The following is a 26,422-nucleotide window of genomic DNA, read 5'->3' as shown; positions in this document are numbered from 1 at the left end:
ATATATCTTGCTCCCAAAGTCCACCTCCTCAATTTGGGATGATTCGTTGTCTATTCAGGTATTCCACAGATGCAGGGTACATCAAGTTGATTGTGGAGCTTTAATCCGCTGCTTCTGAGGCTGCTGGGAGAGATTTCCCTTTCTCTTCTTTGTTTGCACAGCTCCCGGGTTTCAGCTTTGGATTTGGACCCGCCTCTGCGTATAGGTCGCTTGAGGGCATCTGTTCTTCACTCACACAGGACGGGGTTAAAGGAGCAGCTGATTAGGGGACTCTGGCTCACTCAGGCCAGGGGGAGGGAGGGGTAGGACACGGGGCCAGCCTGCGGCGGCAGAGGCCAGCATGACTTTGCACCAATCTGAGGCGCGCCGTGAGTTCTCCCGGGGAAGTTGTCCCTGGATCACGGGACCCTGGCAGTGGAGGGCTGCAGAGGCTCCTGAGAGGGGCAGTGTGGATAGTGACCTGTGCTTGCACACAGGCTTCTTGGTGGCGGCAGCAGCAGCCTTAGCGTCTCATGCCTGTCTCTGGGGTCCGTGCTGATAGCCGGGGCTCGCGCCCGTCTCTGGAGCTCCTTTAAGCAGCACTCCTAATCCTGTCTCCTCGCGCACCAGGAAACAAAGAGGCAAGAAAGAGTCTCTTGCCTCTTCGGCAGCTCCAGACCTTTTCCCAGACTCCCTCCCAGCTAGCCGTGGTGCACTAGCCCCTTCAGGCTGTGTTCACGCAGCCAACCCCAGTCCTCTCCCTGTGATCCGACCGAAGCCCAAGCCTCAGCTCCCAGCCCCCGCCCGCCCTGGCGGGTGAGCAGACAAGCCTCTTGGGCTGTTGAGTGCTGGTTGGCACCGATCCTCTTTGCGGGAATCTCTCCACTTTGCCCTCCACAAGCCTGTTGCTGCGCTCTCCTCCGTGGCTCCGAAGCTTCCCCCCTCTGCCACCTGCAGTCTCCACCTGCAAAGGAACTTCTAGTGTGTGGAAACCTTTCCTCCTTCACAGCTCCCTCCCCCTGGTGCAGGTCCTGTCCCTATTATTTTGTCTCTGTTTTTTCTTTTTTCTTTTGCCCTACCCAGGTACGTGGGGAGTTTCTTGCCTTTTGGGAGGTCTGAGTTCTTCTGCTAGCGTCTAGTGGGTGTTCTATAGGAGCAGTTTCACGTGCAGATGTATTTCTGGTGTATCTGTGGGAGGATGGTGATCTCCGCGTCTTACTCTTCCACCATCTTCTCCTGTCTTCTTTATCCATTCATCTTTTGATGAACATTTAGGTTGTTTCCATGTCTTGGCTATTGTGAATAGTGCTGCTGTGAACATAGGAGTGCATGTATCTCTTTGATTTATAGTTTTGTCCAGGTATACGTCCAGGAGTGGGATTGCTGGAGCATGTGGTAGTTTTATTTTTAGCTTTCTGAGGAACTTCCATACTGTTTTCCATAGTGGCTGCACCAACTTTCATTCCCACCAACAGAGTAGGAGGGTTCCGTTTTCTCCACACCATCTTATGGAGACATTTTTGGTTTCACAGCTGGGGTGGAGGGTTACTGGCATCTAATAGGTACAGGCCAGGATGCTGCTAAATACCCTACAATACACAGGACAGTCCCCACAACAAAGAATTATCTGGCCCAAATGTCAATAGTTCCATCCTTGAAAAACCACGATGTAGATTAAATTTTAAATAAGCAATTGTTGCAAATTAACTTTTTCACTTTTTTTTATCTTTCAGTTTTAATTTATAGACTAACTTGTTCTCAAAGTATACTTTTGTGATATGAGAAAATAATAAGGATGCAATACCAAATACTAATTGAACATTTTTTCAGTAATTTCAGTTTTCATAATCTGAAAACATTTATTAGAAGTTAATTTAATTAATTTTATAATTTAATTAATGCTTTTCTTGGTCCATTTTTTTAAAGTTAAGTTTTTTGGAATATATTTACATTATTAAAATTTACCCTCTTAAAGTAGACAGTTTGATGAGTTTTGACAGATATAAACAATCTGTAACTACAATCATAGTCAAGGTATGGAAATATTTCTTACCCCCAAAAGTTCCCTTGAATCCTTTTTCAGTCTGTCTCCTCCTCTCACCTCAGTCCCTGACAACCAGTGATATATATTTTATTCCTATAGTTTTGTCTTTTCTAGGATGTCAAATAAATGGACTCATTCAGTATGTAGTCATTCACAGATGCCTTTTTCCACATAGCAGATGCTTTAGAGATTCATCCACAGTGTTGCTTTACCAGTAGTTTGCTCCTTCTACTGTTGAGTAGTATTCTATTGTATCAATACGCTACAATTTATTTCTAAATTTGAGTTGTTTCCAGCAGTTGGCTATTATGAATATTCCCATTATGTGCATTTACATGCAGGTTTTATGTGGACAAGTGTTTTCATGTCTCTTGGAGCAGGATTGCTGGATTATATGATAAATGTATGTTTAACTTATAAGAAGTGGCCACACTATTTTCCAGGGTGACTGTGTCATGTCTACCAGCAATGTATGTGACTTGAAATTGTTCCACAAATTTACCTACATTTGGTATTATCAGTCTTTTAAATCTTAGATATTTGGGATGGTTAATTTTATGTTACATTGATTGATGGGACCATGGTGCCGAGGTATTTGCTCAAACATTATTGTGGGTGTTTCTGTGAGGGTGTTTTGAATGAGATTTACATTTAAATTGGTGGACTTTGAGTTCACCAGTTTAACTTTTTCACTTTTTAAAGGAGGTTGTGAAAACTGCAAGGGCTGCGAGCATCTAACACTCTTCTTATTGTATCCAGTGGAGGGTAGTAGTCTATACAGTACACAACCTCCTGTAATGCTACTTTCACATTACCACACACTTATACTTTTATGTATACAAACTGATAAGAATACCCACACCATCTAAATACAGATGAAAACAGATGTAGCTTTTTGGGGAGAATATCTGTAAGGTTCATAGAAGCCTCTGTTCCAGGCCCCTCAGAGACACAGAATAATAATAGTAATTACATGTACATTTTGGAAGCTTTTAAGCTTACAAGACAGAGAACAGTGTTCTTCTTTCATAGAGGAGAGAACTGACTCAGAGAGGATATGTAACTTGCTCAAGGTCACATTCCCTGTAATGCATCTAAGAAATGATGTGTGCAAGATTTGAACTTGAGTCTAACTACTAAGTTTATGCATTTATCTCTTTACCGTGTCATTTCAGCAACCTGTGTAAGGGAAGTCATTTATAAAATTAGGCTTGGACATTTTTCAAAGGGTTAGCATTACAGATACTTTCTTGAACACAGAGTTGGCATTGTCTAAGCTAGATATTTTTTTCCTGCCTTGGCACGTGTTCTTGAATGACTCTACCAACCACATCCTTGGCTCGTGGTGGTCAATTGCCCTCTAGGGCCTGGGCATAGGCTCTGAGCAAGGTATAGTTCAGTGGAGGCGGCTGGTTCCACCCCAGCCTCCCAATGGAATTCCCAGTTCAATACTGTACTTGGTCCCAAACTCAGGGCCACTGTCATAGTCCAAAGGCTTCAATCAGCTTGACATGAGGAAAACAGAGATTTGGAACTTATATGTTTAGGGCTCACCATTTGCCACTCTTTTTCTGCATGGTCTACTCCCAGGAACTCAAAGAAGGAAGCAAACCCTTCGTTTAACCACAAGTCTTCCCACCATTCCATGGTCACAGTATTTCCGAACCACTGAAATTATAAGCAAGAAAGAGGGTTAAATTCTCATGCCTTTGGTAGAAAGGCCTAGAAAATTTCAGTACATTCATTTGTTCATGCAAATTTTGTCACTTGACACAAAAGTGGCAGACGTCATACTTAGCATTTATTTCCTGCTTTATTTCTCCTGGTTTTTAAGTGATCTGAAATTCTCCTTAGTTTATTGTCTTTATTTTGGTAGTACTGGGAATATTTAAAGTTATAGGAAAACCTCGTGTATTTACTAAAGGCAAAACAATGTGTCTTAAAAGTTTCTTTATGGTAAAATGTTTATTAGCAGTAAGAAAGACTTTCAAGCAGGATTTTCTGGGTTGGCTATTTTTTATTTGCTAAGTTATAATTTCAATCATTCCTATGGTCTTAAGCCACTTTTTAAAATAAGCTAAGTTGGTGCTAAGATTCTATACCTGATGCACAAGTTCATGGGCAACCACAGTGGCCACCCTCTGTTGGTTTGATGAGGCTGATTCATTAGGGTCATAAAGCAGGTTTGTTTCTCTGTAAGTGATGAGTCCCCAGTTCTCCATAGCCCCAGTGCCAAAATCTGGAATAGCGATTTTATCTATGGAAAAAGAGTCCAGTGAGAAATACATTCTTTCCATTTTGTTCATAGCACTTCTTACCAAATTAAGTTCTTTAGATGAATGTTTTTTAAAAGACTAAATATAATTTCTCAGAGTGAAAAACAATCATCTATTTGTGTAAACTTTTCAGTCTTTAACGCACTCAAAATTTCCATGGAACTCTTCCTGTTGGCTCCAGATATCAATGTGTCTTTTATTTTTTAAGAATACTATTGGCAGTGCTCTTTTCAAGTCCTCTATAATTTTATGTCTTTTGTTCCTTTCTGTATTTCATTTTTATTTTGTTTTTTTCCCATGACTTTCACTTAGATAATACCAAGCTTCTGTTTGGGGGGATATTCTGTAAGGAATAAGAGAATGAAGTTTTCAAATGAGGTCTTAGAAGTACATAGCTTCCAAGTATGTAGAAATATATTTCTGTCCAAGGAAACAGATTATTAGAAAATACAAAATTCTACTTTTTCCCTAATTCTGTACAATTTGTGGTCAACCAGATTCCCTACTAATTGAATAGCTTACCATCCACTTGTATGTATGTATTAAATTAGTTGGATCAACATGGAATTGACTATATTCTCTGTAAATTCCCTTCCAGGTCTAAAATGTTGAATTCAATCTAGACTTTCTAGTCCTTATTTTTGCTGGGACCTATAGTCGTAGACATGCTGTCTGACAGAAAGAGGCAGTGTTAATCAGTTCTATGTTAAATCCCAAAACAGAAAAGGTTCAGTTGGATTAGTGGACAGAACACAGCTTCTCCAGTTAATGAACTATAATAAGAATGGGATTTATTTATTATTACATATAATTTAAATTAGGCACATAAATGAAAATAAATTAAATTTTCATCTAACATAAAGAAAAGGTCCTTTCTTTATGGTCAAAATAAAGATTCTTAAAGCTTTTTATAAAAAGAATGAAAATGGATACATCTTAAATGGAGCTCAGAATTACAGCAGTAGTTTACTTTTAGTGTTATTTTCATTCTTAGGTTTGGTTATTTTGTCACAAGAGTACCTCTTAAAGTTTGGAGAAATATTCCCCCCAAGGGCCAGTATTTTCCATAATGTTACAGAGTGTAATTTGTACCTAACCCATGAACAAAAGGAATTTTTTTAAACCTCATTTCTTTGTTGAGTATTGACATTATAATTAATTCACTCCAGTGCCTTTAATTTTGGGGGTGGATAAATGCAGTAATCAATTGTAAGGAAAGTCTAAGAGTCAATTCTGAAAGAGTTGAAAATGCATATAAAAGTATGAAGAAGAAGAAGGAATATGGGAGAGAGGGAGGAAGAAAAGAGAAGAGAGAAATAAATTTGTGAGATTTCCACTTCCCAGCTTATCATGGGTGGTACAAGAGAGATAAAGAGAAAAAGACTTTTAAATTAATGTGATTAACATTTTATTAGATATTATTCTGATTTTGATGGAAAGTTGTTTCTCTTCCTGTCTCCTTCTCTAATAGCTGTTAAGCAATAAAAAAAAAAAAAAAAAAAAAAAAAATGGAGCATCCACAAAGTTGCTCAGAGCCACAGCCATTCCCATGTAGAGAATTTGGCATTCCAGTTGCTTTGCATTGGTAATTTATTAAAGTAAGGGCAGAAACAGAAATAGAGAAGTCGATTGTTGGTTTGTTGATTTTCTTGTTGCCTTCATTTCATCCCTACAGACATCTATATGGGTGTTACATTTAAAGTCTTTGCTAATACCACTCAAGCTTACTATTAAAGCATTTCTGCTGTTGATAGAAGTGTCATATCCATACCATTTTGATTATAGCACTATTTTTATTTTAAAAAGAAAACATGTTCCCCCCATCCTCCATATTAGAAAAAATACTTATGGAAGGAGCACCAGTTCATTTTAACTGTTGAAGATTCTAGAATTAGTCTTGTACAACAATGGAAAGACTGGAAGTACATGGGACTCTGACAGCATCATTTATCCCTATTATTTATTAACTCACTGATGGTAGGGAGGCAATGTAAGCTATTGGGATGGGAACTAATTTTTAAATCAGCTGATCTAGGTTGCTCTTTCTGGTTCCATCATTATCAGTGTCTGCAGTTTTATGTATATACTTCAATCTTTATTTGGAAATAAAATACTATACATTTATCAAGTAAGAACAGAGTATAAACATTATTCTTAGAGGAATCCAGAATGAATCTTTCAGCATCTAGTAAGTATTAGATACATAGTATAGGCATATGATGAAAAGACTAAGGGATGACCATTAACTAAGGATGCTAAAGCTGGAGTAAGTGAGTTAACTTAGGTGAAAACAAAAGCAATATGAAAAATAAGAAAATAAAAAATGGTTCTCACCTAATTTAGGAAGAGAATAATCCATAGCGAAGTAGTCTTCAAAATAATCAAACACACTTTTAGTTATATTTGCAGCATATTCAGCTGTGTGCTTTTGCTCTGGCTGGACATATATAGTGAGCTATTAAAAAAAAAAATTCAGTGAAAATTCTTCATTTGAAAAAACACAAAAACTGTGATACATGACATAGTAGAAAGAAGGTGGGCTTTGGAGCCAGGTAAGTCTAATTGGAATCCCAGTTCTGCATGGTCTTGGACAAATCACTTCACGTCTCTGAGACTCATATGTAAAGGAAAAGAATACTGCATAACTCACTAAGTAATTTCAATGACTAGAAAGACACAATGGTTGGCATAATGTACAGTATACTTTTTAAATGTTATTACTTTTTTCTACTTAGAACATATATTGTCTTCTTAATATTTGTGTATCTATGTATTTATCTCTCTTTGTGTAATTTGTCTTTGAAGAAATAAGGCATGTGATTTTTTTCTCATCTAAAGAGCCCTTAGATACATGTTTTCCATTTGTGCTTTTCTATCCATTGCTACCCAGACTACCATTTTGATATATTAACTATTCTACTTCCAGAGTCTAAAATACAATGACTCAAAATTTTCCTGAGAGGGAGGCATCTTGATAAGCGAAATCTTGATAAGCTACATCTCTAAGTATCTAGGATATTATTTTTATGCCATGACATAATTTATAAATCAAACCAAGTATAGACTTTTTACTCCCCAATTCTAAGCATGTATAACCCCAAGTAGCCAACACAATATTGAAGGAGAAAAACAATATTGGAAGATTGATAATATCTGACTTCAAGACTTACTGTAAAGCTACAGTAATCAAGACAATGTGGTATTAACAAAACAATAGAAAAATAAATCAGTACAAGACAATAGATAGCCCAGAAATAGACCCACATAAATATAGTCAACTGATCTTTGACAAAGGAGTAAAGGCAATACAATGGAACAAAGACAGTATCTTCAACAAATGATGCTGGAATAACTGAATATCCATCTGCAAAAAAATGAATCTAGACACAGACCTTACACCCTTCACAAATATAAACTCAAAATTGATCACATACCTAAATGTAAAATGCAAAACTATAAAACTCCTGGAAGATAACATTGGGGAAAATCTATATGACTTTGGATATGAAGATGACTTCTTAGCTTTACCACCAAAGGGATAATCTATGAAAGAAATAACTGATAAGCTGGGCTGCATTAAAACTTTTGCTCTGTGAAAGACAATGTCAAGAGAATGAGAAGGTAAGCCACAGACTGGGAGGAAATATTTGTAGAAGATCCATCTCATAAACAACTGTTATACAAAATATGCAAAGAACTCTTAAAACTCAACAAGAAGAAAGCAAACAACCTGATTAAAAAATGGGCCAAAGACCTTAACAAGACACCTCACCAAAGAAGATATACAGATGGCAAGTATGTATATGAAAAGATGCTTCACATCATATGTCATCAAGGAGATGCAAATTAAAATAACAATGAGGTACCACAGCACACCTACTACAATGCCAAAATCCAAAACACTGACAACACCAAATGCTGGTGAGGATGTGGAGCAATAGGAATTCCCATACATTGCTGGTGGGAATGCAAGATGGTACAGCCATTTTGGAAGACAGTTTGGCAGTTTCTTACAAAACTAAACATACTCTCAACATATGGCCCAACAATTGTGCTCCTTTGTGTTTACCCAAAGGAGTTTAAAACATGTCCTGAGATTGGTTCAAGATGGCGGAGAAGAAGGACATGCTCTACTCCCTCTTTCGAGAACACCAGAATCACAACTAACTGCAGGACAATCATCAACAGGAAGACACTGGAACTCACCAAAAAAGATACCCCACATGCAAAGACAAAGGAGAAGCCACAATGAGATGGTAAGAGGGGTGCTATCACAATAAAATCAAATCCCATAACTGCTGGGTGGGTGGCTCACAAACTAGAGAACACTTACACCACAGAAGTCACCCACTGGAGTGAAGGTTCTGAGCCCCACATCAGGCTTCCCAAACTGGGGGTCTGACAACAGGAGGAGGAATTCCTAGAGAATCAGACTTTGAAGGCAGAGGGATTTGATTGCAGGAGTTCGGCAGGACTGGGGGAAACAGAGACTCCACTCTTGGAGGACACACACAAAGTAGTGTGCACATCTAAACCAGACCTACCTGCTAGTGTTGGAGGGTCTCCTGCAGAGGCAGGGGGCAGCTGTGGCTCACCAAGGGACAAGGACACTGGCAGCAGAAGTTCTGGGAAGTACTGCTTGGTGTGAGCCCTCCCAGAGTCTGCCATTAGCTCCACCAAAGAGCCTGGGTAGGCTCCAGTGTTGGGTCGCCTCAGGCCAAACAACCAACAGGGAGGGAACCCAGCCCCACCCATCAGCAAACAAGCGGATTAAAGTTTTACTGAGCTCTGCCCACCAGAGCAACAGCCAGCTCTATCCAGCACCAGTCCCTCCCATCAGGAAACTTCCACAAGCCTCTTAGATAGCTTCATCCAGCAGAGAGCAGACAGCAGAAGCAAGAAGAACTACAATTCTGCAGCCTATGGAACAAAAACCACATTCACAGAAAGATAGACAAGATGAAAAGGCAGATGGCTATGTAACAGATGAAGGAACAAGATAAAACCCCAGAAAAACAACTAAATGAAATGGAGATAGGCAATCTTCCAGAAAAAGAATTCAGAATAATGATAGTGAAGATGATCCAGGACCTCGGAAAAAGAATGGAGACAAAGATCGAGAAGATGCAAGAAATGTTTAACAAAGATCTAGAAGAAATAAAGAACAAACAAACAGAGGAACAATACAATAACTGAAATGAAAACTACACTAGAAGGAATCAATAGCAGAATAACTGAGGCAGAAGAACGGATAAGTGACCTGGAAGACAAAATAGTGGAATTCACTGCTGCGGAACAGAATAAAGAAAAAAGAATGAAAAGAAATGAAGACAGCCTAAGAGACCTCTGGCACAACATTAAACGCAACAACGTTCACATTATAGGGGTCCCAGAAGGAGAAGGGAGAGAGAAAGGACCTGAGAAAATATTTGAAGAGATTATAGTCGAAAACTTCCCTAACATGGGAAAGGAAATAGCCACCCAAGTCCAGGAAGTACAGAGAGTCCCATACAGGATAAACCCAAGGAGAAACGTGCCGAGACACATAGTAATCAAATTGGCAGAAATTAAAGACAAAGAAAAATTATTGAAAGCAGCAAGGGAAAAATGGAAAATAACATACAAGGGAACTCCCATAAGGTTAACTAAGGTTAACAGAGGATTTCTCAGCAGAAACTCTACAAGCTAGAAGGGAGTGGCATGATATACTTAGAGTGATGAAAGGGAAGAACCTACAACCAAGATTACTCTACCCAGCAAGGATCTCATTCAGATTCGATGGAGAAATCAAAAGCTTTACAGACAAGCAAAAGCTAAGAGAATTCAGCACCACCAAACCAGCTCTACAGCAAAGGCTAAAGGAACTTCTCTAAGTGGGAAACACAAGAGAAGAAATGGACCTACAATAACAAACACAGAACAGTTAAGAAAATGGTCATAGGAACATACATATCGATAATTACTTTAAACAGGAATGGATTAAATGCTCCAACCAAAAGACACAGGCTTGCTGAATGGATACAAAAACAAGACCCATATATATGCTGTCTACAAGAGACCCACTTCAGACCTAGGGACACATACAGACTGAAAGTGAGGGGATGGAAAAGGATATTCCATGCAAATGGAAATCAGAAGAAAGCTGGAGTAGCCGTACTCATATCAGATAAAGTAGACTTTAAAATAAAGAATGTTACAAGAGACAAGGAAGGACACTATGTAATGATCCAGGGATCAATCCAAGAAGAAGATATAACAATTATAAATATATATGCGCCCAACATAGGAGCACCTCAATACATAAGGCAACTGCTAACAGCTCTAAAAGAGGAAATCAACAGTAACAGAGTAGTAGTGGGGGACTTTAACACCTCACTTACACCAATGGACAGATCATCCAAACAGAAAATTAATAAGGAAACAAAAGCTTTAAATGATACAATAGACCAGATAGATTTAATTGATATTTATAGGACATTCCATCTCAAAACAGAAGATTACACTTTCTTCTCAAGTGTGCACGGAACATTCTCCAGGATAGATCACATCTTGGGTCACAAGTCAAACCTCAGTAAATTTAACAAAATTGAAATCATATCAAGCATCTTTTCTGACCACAGTGCTATGGGATTAGAAATCAATTACAGGGAAAAAACCATAAAAAACACAAACACATGGAGGCTAAATAATACGTTATTAAATAACCAAGAGATCACTGAAGAAATCAAAGAGGAAATCAAAAAATACCTAGAGACAAATGGCAATGAAAACATGACGATCCAAAACCTATGGGATGCAACAAAAGCAGTTCTAAGAGGGAAGTTTATAGCTATACAAGCCTACCTCAAGAAACAAGAAAAATCTCAAATAAACAATCTAATGTTACACCTAAAGGAACTAGACAAAGAAGAACAAACAAAACCCAAAGTTAGCAGAAGGAAAGAAATCATAAAGATCAGAGCAGAAATGAATGAAATAGAAACAAAGAAAACAGTAGCAAAGATCAATAAAACTAAAAACTGGTTCTTTGAGAAGGTAAACAAAATTGATAAACTATTAGCCATACTCATCAAGAAAAAGAGGGAGAGGATTCAAATCAATAAAATTAGAAATGAAAAAGGAGAAGTTACAACAGACACCGCAGAAATACAAAGCATCCTAAGAGGCTACTACAAGCAATTCTATGCCAATAAAATGGACAAATTCTTAGAAAGGTATAACCTTCCAAGACTGAAACAGGAAGAAACAGAAAATAGGAACAGACTAATCACAAGTAATGAAATTGAAATTGTGAGTAAAAGTCTTCCAACAAACAAAAGTCCAGGACCAGATGGCTTCACAGGTGAATTCCATCAAACATTTAGAGAAGAGCTAACACGCATCCTTCTCAAACTCTTCTAAAAGGTTGAAGAGGAAGGAAAACATCCAAACTCATTCTATGGGGCCACCATCACCCTGATACCAAAACCAGACAAAGGTACTACAAAAAAAGAAAATTACAGACCAATATCACTGATGAATACAGATGCGAAAATCCTCAAGAAAATACTAGCAAACAGAATCCAACATTAAAAGGCTCATACACCATGATCAAGTGGAATTTATCCCAGAGATGTAAGGATTCTTCAATATACGCAAATCAATCCATGTGATACACCATATTAACAAATTGAAGAATAAAAACCATATGATCATCTCAATAGATGCAGAAAAAGCTTTCGACAAAATTCAACACCCATTTATTATAAAACCCTCCAGAAAGTGAGCATAGAGGGAACCTACTTCAACGTAATAAAGGCCATATATGATAAACCCACAGCAAACATCATTCTCAATGGTGAAAAACTGAAAGCATTTCCTCTAAGATCAGGAACAAGACAAGGATGTCTACTCTCACCACTATTATTCAACATAGTTTTGGAAGTCCAAGCCACAGCAATCAGAGAAGAAAAAGAAATAAAAGGAATACAAATTGGAAAAGAAGAAGTAAAAATGTCACTGTTTGCAGATGACATGATGCTATACTTAGAGAATCCTAAAGATGCCACCAGAAAACTACTAGAGCTAATCAATGAATTTGATAAAGTTGCAGGATACAAAATTAACGCACAGAAATCTCTTGCATTCCTGTACACTAATGATGAAAGATCTGAAAGAGAAATTAAGGAAACACTCCCATTTACCATTGCAACAAAAAGAATAAAATACCTAGGAATAAACCTACCTAGGGAGACAAAAGACCTGTATGCAGAAAACTATAAGACACTGATTAAAGAAATTAAAGATGATACAAACAGATGGAGAGATATACCATGTTCTTGGATTGGAAGAATCAATACTGTGAAAATGACTGTACTACCCATAGCAATCTACAGATTCCATGCAATTCCTATCAAATTACCAATGGCATTTTCTACAGAACTAGAGCAAAAAATCTTAAAATTTGTATGGAGACACAAAAGACCCCGAATAGCCAAAGCTGTCTTGAGGGAAAAAAACGGAGCTGGAAGAATCAGACTCCCTGACTTCAGACTATACTATAAAGCTACAGTAATCAAGACAATATGGTACTGGCACAAAAACAGAAATATAGATCAATGGAACAGGATAGAAAGCCCAGAGAGAAACCCACGCACCTATGGTCAACTAATCTATGACAAAGGAGGCAAGGATATACAATGGAGAAAAGACAGCCTCTTCAATAAGTGGTGCTGGAAAAACTGGAGAGCTACATGTAAAAGAATGAAATTAGAGCACTGCCTAACACCATGCACAAAAATAAACTCAAAATGGATTAGAGACCTAAATGTAAGACCAGGCACTATAAAACTCAGAGAAAAACACAGGAAGAACACTCTTTGACATAAATCACAGCAAGATCTTTTTTGATCCACCTCCTAGAGTAATGGAAATAAAAATAAAAAGAAATAAATGGGACCCAATGAAACTTAAAAACTTTTTGCACAGCGAAGGGAACCATAAACAAGACAAAAAGACAATCCTCACAATGGGAGAAAATATTTGCAAAGGAATCAATGGAAAAAGGATTAATCTCCAAAATATATAAACAGTTCATGCAGCTCAATATTAAAAAAACAACCAAATCCAAATATGGGCAGAAGACCTAAATAGATATTTCTCCAAAGAAGACATACAGATGGCCAAGAAGCACATGAAAAGCTGCTCAACATCACTAATTATTAGAGAAATGCAAATCAGAACTACAATGAGGTATCACCTCACACCAGTTAGAATGGCACCATCAGAAAATCTATAAACAACAAATGCTGGAGAGGGTGTGGAGAAACGGGAACCCTCTTGCACTGTTGGTGGGAATGTAAATTGATACAGCCTCTATGAACAGTATGGAGGTTCCTTAAAGAACTAAAAATAGAATTACCATATGACCCAGCAATCCCACTACTGGGCATATACCCTGAGAAAACCATAATTCAAAAAGACACATGCAACCCAGTGTTCATTGCAACAGTATTTACAATAGCCAGGTCATGGAAGCAACCTAAATGCCCATCGACAGATGAATGGATAAAGAAGATGTGGTACGTATATACAATGGAATATTACTCAGCCATAAAAAGCAACGGAATTGGGTCATTTTTAGAGACGTGGATGCATCTAGAGACTGTCATACAGAGTGAAGTAAGTCAGAAAGAAAAAAACAAATATCTTGTATTAACGCATATATGTGGAACAGAGAGAATGGTACAGATGAACTGGTTTGCAGAGCAGAAATTGAGACACAGAAATAGAGAAAAAAACGTATGGACACCAAGTGGAGAAAGCGGCAAGGTGTGGGGGTTGTGGTGTGATGAATTGGGAGATTGGGATTGACATGTATACACTGACGTTCATAGAATGGATGACTAATAAAAAATTAATTAATTAATTTTTTTAAATGTCCTGCACGAGGATGTTTATAGTAGCTTTATTCGTAATTACCAAAACTTGGAAGCACCAAGATGTCTTTCATGTACCAGATAAACTGTGGGGAATGGAATATTACACAGTGCTAAAAAGAAAGAAACTATGAAACCATGAAAAAACAGGGAGGAACCTTAAATGCATATTATCAATATTAAGTGAAAGAAACGAATCTGAAAGGGCTACACACTGTATGATTCCAACTATTTGACATTTTGGAAGAGTCAAAAAGATGGAGACAATAAAGAGATCAGTGGATGACAGGCTGGGGTGTGAAAGGTGGAGAGATGAATAGGTAGAGCATAGAGGATTTTTAGGGCAGTAAAAATACTCTGTATGATATAGTAATCATGGATATATGTATACACCTTTAGCCATATTTTCTCAGAAGTGAAGAACAGCAGAAAGATCCAATAATTTAAAGGATGAGTTTCTAAAAAGCATCCCTTGGAAGACGTTCAAGACGGCAGAGGAGTAAGACGTGGAGATCACCTTTCTCCCCACAGATACATCAAAAATACATCTACATGTGGAACAACTCCTACAGAACACCTACTGAAGGCTGGCAGAAGACCTCAGACTTCCCAAAAGGCAAGAAACTCCCTATATACCTGGGTAGGGCAAAAGGAAAAACAGACAAAAGAATAGGGATGGGACCTGCACCTCATTGAGGGAGCTGTGAAGGAGGAAAAGTTGCACACACTAGGAAGCCCCTTCACTGGTGGAGGTGGGGGGTGGATGGGGGGGACGCTTCGGAGCCACGGAGGAGAGTGCAGCAACAGGGGTGCAGAGGGCAAAGTGGAGAGATTCGCACACAGAGGATCGGTGCCAACCAGCACTCACCAGCCTGAGAGGCTTGTCTGCTCACCCGCCGGGTCGGGTGGGAGCTGGGAGCCGAGGCTCGGGCCTCGGAGGTCAGATCCCAGGGAGAGGACTGGGGTTGGCTGCATGAACACAGCCTGAAGGTGGCTAGTGCGCCACAGCCAGCGGGGAGAGAGTCTGGGAAAAAGTCTGGAACTGCCTAAGAGGCAAGAGACCATTGTTTCGGGGTGCATGAGGAGAGGGGATTCAGAGCACTGCCTAAACAAGCTCCAGAGATGGGTGTGAACTGTGGCTATCAACACAGACACAAGAGACGGGCATGAGACGCTAAGGCTGATGCTGCAGCCACCAAGAATCCTGTGTGCAAGCACAGGTAACTATCCACACCTCCCCTCCCAGGAGCCTGTGCAGCCTGCCACTGCCAGGGTCCTGTCATCCAGGGACAGCTTTCCCAGGAGAACATATGGCATGCCTCAGGCTGGTGCAATGTCACACCGACTTCTGTCGCCGCAGGCTCACCCCGCATTCCGTACCCTTCCCTCCCCCCAGCCTGAGTGAGCCAGAGCCCCCTAATCAGCTGCTATTTTAACCCCGTCCTGTCTGGGCAAAGAACAGATGCCCTCAGGCAACCTACATGCAGAGGCAGGTCCAAATCCAAAGCTGAACCCCAGGAGCTGTGCAAACAAAGAAGAGAAAGGGAAATTTCTCCCAGCAGCCTCAGGAGCAGTGGATGAAATCTGCACAATCAACTTGACGTACCCTGCATCTGTGGAATACCTGAATAGACAATGAATCATCTGAAAATTGAGGTGGTGGACTTTGGGAGCAACTGCAGACTTGGGGTTTGCTTTCTGCATCTAATTTGTTTCTGGTTTTATGTTTATCTCAATTTAGTATTTAGAGCTTATTATCACTGGTAGATTTGTTTGTTGATTTGGTTGCACTCTTCCTTTTTTCTTTATATGTATATATATTTTTTCTCCTTTTTCTCTTTTTGTGAGTGTGTATGTGTATGCTTCTTTGTGTGATTTTGTCTGTATAGCTTTTCTTTGATGGTTTTTCCTAGGGTTCTGTCTGTCCGTTTTTTCTTTTCTTTTTTTTTCATATAGTTTTTAGCACTTGTTATCATTGGTGGATTTGTTTTTTGGTTTGGTTACTCTCTTTTTTCTTTCTTTTTTTATTACATTTTTATTTTTAATAAGATATTTTTTATTTTAGTAACTTTATTTTTTTTTATTTTTCCCTTTCTTTCTTTCCTTTTTTTTCTCCCTTTTCTTCTGAGCCGAGTAGCTGACAGGGTCTTGGTGCTCCGGCCAGGTGTCAGGCCTGAGCCTCTGAGGTGGGAGAGGCGACTTCAGGACATTGGTCCACCAGAGACTGCACGGCCCACGTAATATCAAAGGGCAAAAGCTCTCCCAGAGATCTCCATCTCAACGCTAAGACCTAGCTCCACTCAGCAACCAGCAAGTGACAGTGCTGGAGACCCTATGCCAAACAACTAGCAGGACAGGAACACAACCCCACCCATTAGCAGAGAGGCTGCCTAAAATCATCATAAGTTCACAGACACACCAAAACATACCACCGGACGTGGTCCTGCCCACCAGAAAGACAGGATCCAGCCTTATCCACCAGAACAGAGGCACCAGTCCCCTCCACCAGGAAGCTTACACAAACCACTGAACCAACCTCACCCACGGGGGACAGACACCAAAAACAATGTGAACTACGAACCTGCAGCTTGCGAAAATGAGACCCCAAACACAGTAAGTTAAGCAACATGAGAAGACAGAAATACGCAGCAAATTAAGGAGCAAGGTAAAAACCCACCGGACCAAACGAAGAGGAAATAGGCAGCCTACCTGAAAAATAATTCAGGGTAATGATAGTAAAGATGATCCAAAATCTTGGAAATAGAATGGAGAAAATACAAGAAACGTTTAACAAGGACCTACAAGAACTAAAGAGCAAACAAATGATGAACAACACAATAAATGAAACTTAAAATTCTCTAGAAGGAATCAATAGCAGAATAACTGAGGCAGAAAAACGGATAAGTGCCCTGGAAGATAAAATAGTAGAAATAACTACCACAGGGCAGAATAAAGAAAAAAGAATGAAAAGAATTGAGGACAGTCTCAGAGACCTCTGGGACAACATTAAATGCACCACCATTCGAATTATAGGGGTCCCAGAAGAAGAAGAGGAAAAGAAAGGACTGAGAAAATATTTGAAGAGATTATAGTTGAAGACTTCCCTAATATGGGAAAGTAAATAGTCAATCAAGTCCAGGACACACAGAGAGTCCCATACAGGATAAATCCAAGGAGAAACATGCCAACACACATATTAATCAAACTATCAAAAATTAAATACAAAGAAAAAATATTAAAAGCAGCAAGGGAAAAGGAACAAATAACATACAAGGGGATCCACATAAGGTTAACAGCTGATCTTTCAGCAGAAACTTGCAAGCCAGAAGGGAGTGGCAGGACACGTTTAAAGTGATGAAAGGGAAGAACCTACAACGAAGATTACTCTATCCGGCAAGGATCTCATTCAGATTCGATGGAGAAATCAAAAGCTTTACAGAGAAGCAAAGTCTAAGGGAATTCAGCACCACCAAACCAGCTCTACAACAAATGCTAAAGGAATTTCTCTAAGTGGGAAACACAAGAGAAGAAAAGGACCTACAAAAACAAACCCAAAACAATTATGAAAATGGTAATATGAACATACATATCGATAATTACTTTAAACGGGAATGGATTAAATGCTCCAACCAAAAGACACAGGCTTGCTGAATGGATACAAAAACAAGACCAGTATGTATGCTGTCTATAAGAGACCCACTTCAGACCTGGGACACATACAGACTGAAAGTGAGGGGATGGAAAAGGATATTCCATGCAAATGGAAATAAAAAAGCTGGAGTAACAATTCTCATATCAGAGAAAATAGACTTTAAAATAAAGACTATTACAAGAGACAAAGAAGGACACTACATAATGATCAAGGGATCAATCCAAGAAGATATAACAATTGTAAATATTTATGCACCCAACATAGGAGCACCTCAATACATAAGGCATTGCTAACAGCCATAAAAGAGGAAATCGACAGTAACACAATAGTAGGGGACTTTAACACCCCACTTTCACCAATGGACAGATCATCCAAAATGAAAATAAATAAGGAAACGCAAGCTTTAAATGATACATTAACAGGATTGACTTAATTGATATTTATTGGACATTCCATCCAAAAACAACAAAATACACTTTCTTAAATGCTCATGGAGCATTCTCCAGGATAGATCATATCTTGAGTCACAAATCAAGCCTCGGTAAATTTAAGAAAATTGAAATCGTATCAGGTATCTTTTCTGACCACAATGCTATGAGACTAGATATCAATTACAGGAAAATATCTGTAATATACAAACACATGGAAGCTAAACAATACACTACTTAATAACCAAGAGATCACTGAAGAAATCAAAGAGGAAATCAAAAAATACCTAGAAAAAAATGACAATGAAAACACGGTGACCCAAAACCTATGGGATGCAGCAAAAGCAGTTCTAAGAGGGAAGTTTATAGCAATACAATCCTACCTCAAGAAACAAGAAACATCTTAAATAAACAACCTAACCTTACACCTAAAGCAATTAGAGAAAGAAGAACAAAAAAACCCCAAAATTACCAAAAGGAAAGAAATTATAAAGATCAGATCAGAAATAAATGAAAAAGAAATGAAGAAGACAATAGCAAAGATCAGTAAAATTAAACACTGGGTCTTTGAGAAGATAAACAAAATTGATTAACCATTGGCCAGACTCATCAAGAAAAAGAGGGAGAAGACTCAAATCAATAGAATTATTAATGAAAAAGAAGTAATAACTGACGCTGCAGAAATACAAACGATCATGAGAGATTACTACAAGCAACTATATGCCAATAAAATGGACAACCTGAAAGAAATGGACAAATTCTTAGAAAAGCACAACCTTCCGAGACTGAACAAGGAAGAAATAGAAAATATAAACAGAACGTTCACAAGCACTGAAATTGAGACTGTGATTAAAAATCTTCCAACAAACAAAAGTCCAGGACCAGATGGCTTCACAGGTGAATTCTATCAAACATTTAGAGAAGAGCTAACATCTATCCTTCTCAAACTCTTCCAAAATATAGCAGAGGGAGGAGCATTCCCAAACTTATTCTATGAGGCCACCATCACTCTGATACCAAAACCAGACAAGATGTCACAAAGAAAGAAAACTACAGGCCAATATCACTGATGAACATAGATGCAAAAATCCTCAACAAAATACTAGCAAAGAGAATCCAACAGCACATTAAAGGGATCATACACCATGATCAAGTGGTGTTTATCCCAGGAATTCAAGGATTCTTCAGTATATGCAAATCAATCAATGTGATACACCATATAACAAACTGAAGGATAAAAACCATATGATCATCTCAATAGATGCAGAAAAAGCTTTCGACAAAATTCAACACCCATTTTTGTTAAAAACCCTCCAGAAAGTAGGCGTAGAGGGAACTTACCTCAACATAATAAAGGCCATATATGACAAACCCACAGCCAGCATCGTTCTCAGTGGTGAAAAACTGAAACCATTTCTACTAAGATGAGGAACAAGACAAGGTTGCCCACTCTCACCACTAGTATTTAAAATAGTTTTGGAAGTTTTAGCCACAGCAATCAGAGAAGAAAATGAAAGGAATCCAAATCAGAAAAGAAGAAGTAAAACTGTCACTGTTTGCTGATGACATGCTTCTATACATAGAGAATCCTAAAGATGCCACCAGAAAACTACTGGAGTTAATCAGTGAATTTGGTAAAGTAGCAGGATACAAAATTAATGCACAGAAATCTCTTGCATTCCTATACACTAGTGATGAAAAATCTGAAAGAGAAATTAAGGAAACACTCCCATTTACCATTGCAACAGAAAAGAATAAAATACCTAGGAATAAACCTACCTAAGGAGACAAAAGACCTGTATGCAGAAAACTGTAAGACACTGATGAAAGAAATTAAAGATGATATAAACAGATGGAGAGACATACAATGTTTTTGGATTGGAGGAATCAACATTGTGAAAATGACTATAATACCCAAAGCAATCTACAGATTCAATGGAATCCCTATCAAACTACCAATGGCATTTTTCACAGAACTAGAACAAAAAATTTCACAATTTGTGTGTAAACAGAAAAGACGCCGAATAACCAAAGCAATCTTGAGAAAGAAAAACAGAGCTGGAGGATCAGGCTCCCTGACTTCAGACTTTATTACAAAGCTACAGTAATCAAGACAGTATGGTACTGGCACAAAAACAGAAATATAGATCAATGGAACAGGATAGAAAGCCTAGACATAAACCTACGCACATATGGTCACCTTATCTTTGATAAAGGAGGCAAGAATATACAATGGTGAAAAGACAGCCTCTTCAATAAGTGGTGCTGGGAAAATTGGACAGCTACATGTAAAAGAATGAAATTAAAACACTGCCTAACACCATACACAAAAATAAACTCAAAATGGATTAAAGACCTAAATATAAGGCCAGACACTATAAAACTCTTAGAGGAAAACATAGGCAGAACACTCTATGTCATAAATCACAGCAAGATCCTTTTTGACCCACCTCATAGAGAAATGGAAATAAAAACAAAAATAAACAAATGGGACCTAATGAAACTTAAAAGCTTTCTCACAGCAAAGGAAACCTTAAGCAATATGAAAAGGCAACCTTCAGAATAGGAGAAGGTATTTGCAAATGAAGCAACTGACAAAGGACTAATCTCCAAAATGTACAAGCAGCTCAATATCAAAAAAAAACCCAATCCAAAAATGGGCAGAAGACTTAAGTAGACATTTTTCCATAGAAGATATACAGATTGCCAACAAACACATGAAAGGATACTCCACATCACTAATCATTAGAGAAATGCAAATCAAAACTACAATGAGGTATCACCTCACACTGGTCAGAATGGCCATCATAAAAAAATCTACTAACAAATGCTGGAGAGCGTGGGGAGAAAGGGAACTCTGTTGCACTGTTGGTGGGAATGTAAACTGATACAGCTACTATGGAGAACAGTATGGAGGTTCCTTAAAAAACTAAAAATAGGGCTTCCCTGGTGGCGCAGTGGTTGAGAGTCTGCCTGCTAATGCGGGGGACACGGGTTCGAGCCCTGGTCTGGGAGGATCCCGCATGCCGTGGAGCAACTGGGCCCTTGAGCCATAACTGCTGGGCCTGTGCATCTGGAGCCTGTGCTCCGCAACGGGAGAGGCCGCGATGGTGAGAGGCCTGCGCACCGCGAGGAAGAGTGGCCCCCGCTTGCCGCAGCTAGAGAAAGCCCTAGCACAGAAACGAAGACCCAACATAGCAATCAATCAATCAATCAATCTTTAAAAAAAAAAAAAACTAAAAAACTAAAAATAGAACTACCATACGACCCAGCAATCCCACTACTGGGCATATACCCTGAGAAAACCATAATTCAGAAAGGGTCATGTACTACAATGTTCATTGCAGCACTATTTAGGATAGTCAGGACATGGAAGCAATCTAAGTGTCCATCGAGAGATGAATGGATAAAGAAGATGTTGCACATATATACAATGGAATATTACTTAGCCATAAAAAGAAACGAAATTGAGTTATTTGCAGTGAGGTGGGTGGAGCTAGAGACTGTCATACAGAGTGAAGTAAGTCAGAAAGAGAAAAAGAAATATCATATGCTAACACATATATATGGAATCTAAGAAAAAAATGGTTTTGAGGAAAGTAGGGGCAGAGCAGGAATAAAGATGCAGATGTAGAGAATGGACTTGACATGGGGAGGGGGAAGGGTAAGTTGGGACGAAGTGAGAGAGTGGCATGGGCATGTATACACTACCAAATGTAAAATAGATAGCTAGTGGGAAACAGCCATTATGGCACAGGGAGATGACCTTGGTGCTTTGTGTCCACCTAGAGGGGTGGGATAGGGAGGGTGGGAGGGAGATGCAAGAGTGAGGGGAAATGGGGATATATGTGTATGTATAGCTGATTCACTTTGTTATACAGCAGAAACTAACACACCATTGTAAAGCAATTATACTCCAATAAAGATGTTAGAAAACAAAAACACTGTAGTGCTTCAATATGGCATAATGGTATGCTTTAACAAATAAAATGGTAGTTTTTGAATATATATATATATATATATATATATATATAAATAAAACCACATTGGGCTTCCCTGGTGGCGCAGTGGTTGAGAGTCTGCCTGCCAATGCAGGGGACACGGGTTCGAGCCCTGGTCTGGGAAGATCCCACATGCCATGGAGCAACTAGGCCCGTGAGCCACAATTACTGAGCCTGCGCGTCTGGAGCTTGTGCTCCACAACAAGAGAGGCCGCGATAGTGAGAGGCCAGCGCACCGCAATGAAGAGTGGCCCCCGCTTGCCACAACTAGAGAAAGCCCTCGCACAGAAACGAAGACCCAACACAGCCATAAATAAATAAATAAATAAATAAATGGATCATCACATTAAAAAAAAAAACACCACATTAAATCGTGAATTTTAAAGCACATGCAAAGATTCTCAACATCACTAATCATGAGAGAAATGCAAATGAAAACCACAATGAGGAATCACATCACACCAGTCAGAATGGCCATTATCAAAAAATCTACAAACAATAAATCCTGGAGAGGGTGTGGAGGAAAGGGAACCCTCCTGTACTGTTGGTGGGAATGTAAATTGATACAGCCACTTTGGAGAACAGTATGGAGATTCCTTAAAAAACTAGAAACAGAACTACTATATGACTGAGCAATCCCACTACTGGGCATATACCCTGAGAAAACCATAATTCAAAAAGATACACGTACCACAATGTTCATTGCAGCACTATGAACAATAACCAGGACATGGAAGCAACCTAAATGTCCTTCAACAGATGAATGGATAAAGAAGATGTGGCACATATATACAATGGAATATTACTCAGCCATAAAAAGACCAAACTGAGTTATTTGTAATGAGGTGGATGGACCTAGAGGCTGTCATACAGAGTGAAGTTAAGTCAGAAAGAGAAAAACAAATATCATATGCTAACGCACATATATGGAATCTAAAAAAAACGGTACTGATGAACCTAGTGTCAGGACAGAAATAAAGATGCAGACGTAGAGAACGGACTTGAGGGTACGGGGTTTGGGGGGGGAAGGGGAAGCTGGGAGGAAATGAGAGAGCAACGCTGACATATATACACTACCAAATGTGAAATGGATGGCTCGTGGGAAGCTGCAGCATAGCACAGGGAGATCAGGTTGATGCTTTGTGATGATCTAGAGGGGTGGGATAGAGAGGGTGGGAGGGAGGCTCAAGAGGGAGGGGATATGGGGATATATGCATATGTATACCTGATTTACTTTGTTGTACAGCAGAAACTAACACAACGTTGTAAAGCAATTATACTCCAATAAAGATATTTAAAAAATAAAATAAATAAATAAAAATAAAAAGCATCCCTTAAATTACTATCACTGACTCACTGTTCTCCCAAGCTACTGGGTGACTGACATTCTTGCTTTATTTGCCTAAGTAAAGATGTGTTCATCTTCATCTCCAAAGGCTACAAAATTCACTCATTTATCATCCCCTTTCTTTTAAAGTTTGTTTTGTTTTGTTTTATTTATTTATTTATTTTTGCTTTCTAGAAGAAGTGATACACTTCCTCACCGCCCTCCTGTTCTCTTTGTGAACAACATGCGTTTTCCAAGAAGTTAAGTGAAACTAAGGATCCAGTTCGTGGCCACTGAACAGAGCAAAGGTAATTGCCCCCTATGAAATCAAAACTATCACGTTCATATAGCATTGTCACGTTGTAAACCGAGATTCTCAGAATTTCCACCACATCTGTTCTCTTCTGTTAAAAACTTCAGAAAGGGTAGTTCCTCTTGCCTCACTCTGCTGTTGTGTACACACTCTGTACTTTTGTGTTGCACGTAATATTTGGAGAGTGAAAGAGCGTTGAAAAAGAGGAAGAAGAGAGAACAGTGAGGTCTCCCACCTTAGGTGGAGCAATGGGAAGGAGAAAGACTATGTGCTTTTTCTGTCAATACGTTCTCATTGCCCATGCTGGTAGATTGACTCCCTTCAATCAGAATGCTTCTGAGACAATATAATCAGGTTTTTCTTACTCTCCATATTTCTATTGTTGGCAGCAACAGGAATGCAGTGTCCTTAAATAGGATTGGTGTTAGTGTAAATTCAATCCAAATAAAAACAATGCCTGCCTTTCTTGTTTCTGAGAAACTCAACACCACAGAGAAGTATGTTCTGTCTTTACAGTCTGGCCAGTCTGCAGATCACATGTGATCGATGACCCTTATTTTGTTGTATAATCCATCATATTTTATGACCACTGCTTTGATCAACTGAGCTAAGCAATCACAGAATATATAGATACAGCCTGTTAACCGTGTAACATTATTAGCCAAAGCATATCTATGTGTCCTATCTGCCATATATCAGAAACATTTTTATTTTAAAGATTACTTTCTATGGGCTTTGCTAGAAGCTGCTAACTCCCCTCCATCATTTGCTGAGCCTCAGCACTTCTGTCCATGACAAAATTCAGTAAATTACTCCTGAATTGTCATTGCTTTGTAATAATTACTATCGTTCTAGTTTACATGCTTGCTTTACTGAGATGATTTTTTTAAAGCATGTGATAACCATATTGAAATAGCATGGGGTGAGGAAGGAGACATGCATGCATACTGTTTCTTCTTACTTTCTAAAAAGTCATATATGCCTTTATTATTCAAAGACTCTATTAAAGGTTAAATATAAAGGTTTTTATATAAGCTTTATATATATATATATATATATATATATAAGAAGTTTGTAAGGCTTCAGGAACCTAACTTGAATGCATATATTTCGTTTTTAAAGATACTAAGTTCCCTAAGTGAATTAAATTACCTAGATATACCACTGTTGGATACAATTTTTTAAATTTATTTATTTTTGGCCACACTACACAGCTTCTGGGATCTTAGCTCCTCGACCAGGGATTGAACCCATGCCCCCTGCATTGGAAGCACGGAGTCTTAACCACTGGACTGCCAGGGAGGTCCCTGGGTACTATTAGTCATAACTCAAAGCACTGCGTCTATTGAGCTAGTGTCAGGTGTAAAATCTGTGCTTTCTGAAGCTTATATGCAGCTGACTATTCTTTTGGGAGGTGTGATACATCTTACATCTGCTTTATCACTGTTGTTGTCGTTGCCTTTCTCTTATCATATGGCAACCTACTGTAAAGAACGCTTTTAGAGTTGTTAATATTGTCCTTTTAATTAAGGGTCTCCAGGAATTTGAGAGATAGAATTTAAGTCCACGAGAATTTATTCTAATTGGTTGCTGTCACTTTTTTTATGTGTAATCATTATGATTAACTATTAGTCTTACTGGATACTTAAAAATTCCCAGGTAATGTGATAAGCACTTACCATGCAATGTCTCACTCTACACACCAATTCTATGAATCTGGCACTATTAATAATAATAAAATATAATGTTTTGTATCACTGATGATATCTTTACCCCAATCCTTTCATTAGCCCAGTTTTCACAATTATAAAGTCCAAAGAGCTCTGAAAATCAAGTTTTTTTATATGTTCTAAGCAAACTAATTTGTCAGTAACATCTGACCCGAACTGATAGGAGTTTTTAAAAATAATTTTTATTTTTCTCACTAAAAAATATTGCTGCAGAAATATTACTGTTTGATTATAATGTGCTGCCCCAGAGCCCACTGTAGTTACTCAATAATACTCAATATTCGTACCATATTACCGTTCACAAATCTGAAAATTTCTGACTTCCAACATACAACTAGACACAAAGGTTTTAGGTAAGGATTGTAGACTTCTATTTCAAATTTTAGAGTTTGAAGAGTTTTAAAAATAAACTTCCTCATTGTGTACATTGTGTGCATGAGAAAAATGTGTACATAAGAAAAATGAAGTAAGACAAAACTGACACTAAACTTCAGCGCAAAGTTTGTTTTTTACTATATCATACTGCTTCTTTTCTCTACTCCTAAGAATGAAACCTGACTTTCCCTAGCTACAAAATAGAGATAACAACAGTACCTATCTGATAATGTGAGCAGTTCATAAGCTAATGCGTAAGCAATTCTTGACACATAATAGCTCTGTGTGTCCCATCAAGAACATTAGTATCATTAGAGATAATACATTGAATGATTAACCTCTGTAATTTCCTTTGTCTGCACTTCCTTATATGTGGGTGG

The 26,422-nt window shown here is 38.6% G+C and overlaps 1 protein-coding gene across 1 annotated transcript in view; it reads right to left on the bottom strand.

Annotated features, from left to right (window-relative positions):
* The window catches only part of LOC118895912 (glutamyl aminopeptidase), a 105,682-nt gene that overhangs the window by 56,549 nt on the left and 22,711 nt on the right, over nucleotides 1–26,422 (bottom strand). The window contains exons 4-6 of the mRNA XM_036853469.1: nucleotides 6,634–6,754; nucleotides 4,126–4,280; nucleotides 3,578–3,691 (exon numbers count right to left, since the gene is read on the bottom strand). Of these exons, the coding sequence (XP_036709364.1) occupies nucleotides 3,578–3,691; nucleotides 4,126–4,280; nucleotides 6,634–6,754 (390 nt within the window). The remainder of the gene's footprint in view (nucleotides 1–3,577; nucleotides 3,692–4,125; nucleotides 4,281–6,633; nucleotides 6,755–26,422) is intronic.

This window comes from Balaenoptera musculus, chromosome 5 (genome assembly GCF_009873245.2).
Source record: "Balaenoptera musculus isolate JJ_BM4_2016_0621 chromosome 5, mBalMus1.pri.v3, whole genome shotgun sequence".
Taxonomy (NCBI): domain Eukaryota; kingdom Metazoa; phylum Chordata; class Mammalia; order Artiodactyla; family Balaenopteridae; genus Balaenoptera; species Balaenoptera musculus.
Note: the sequence above shows the minus strand (reverse complement) of the source record. Positions and strands in the feature narration are given on the sequence as shown.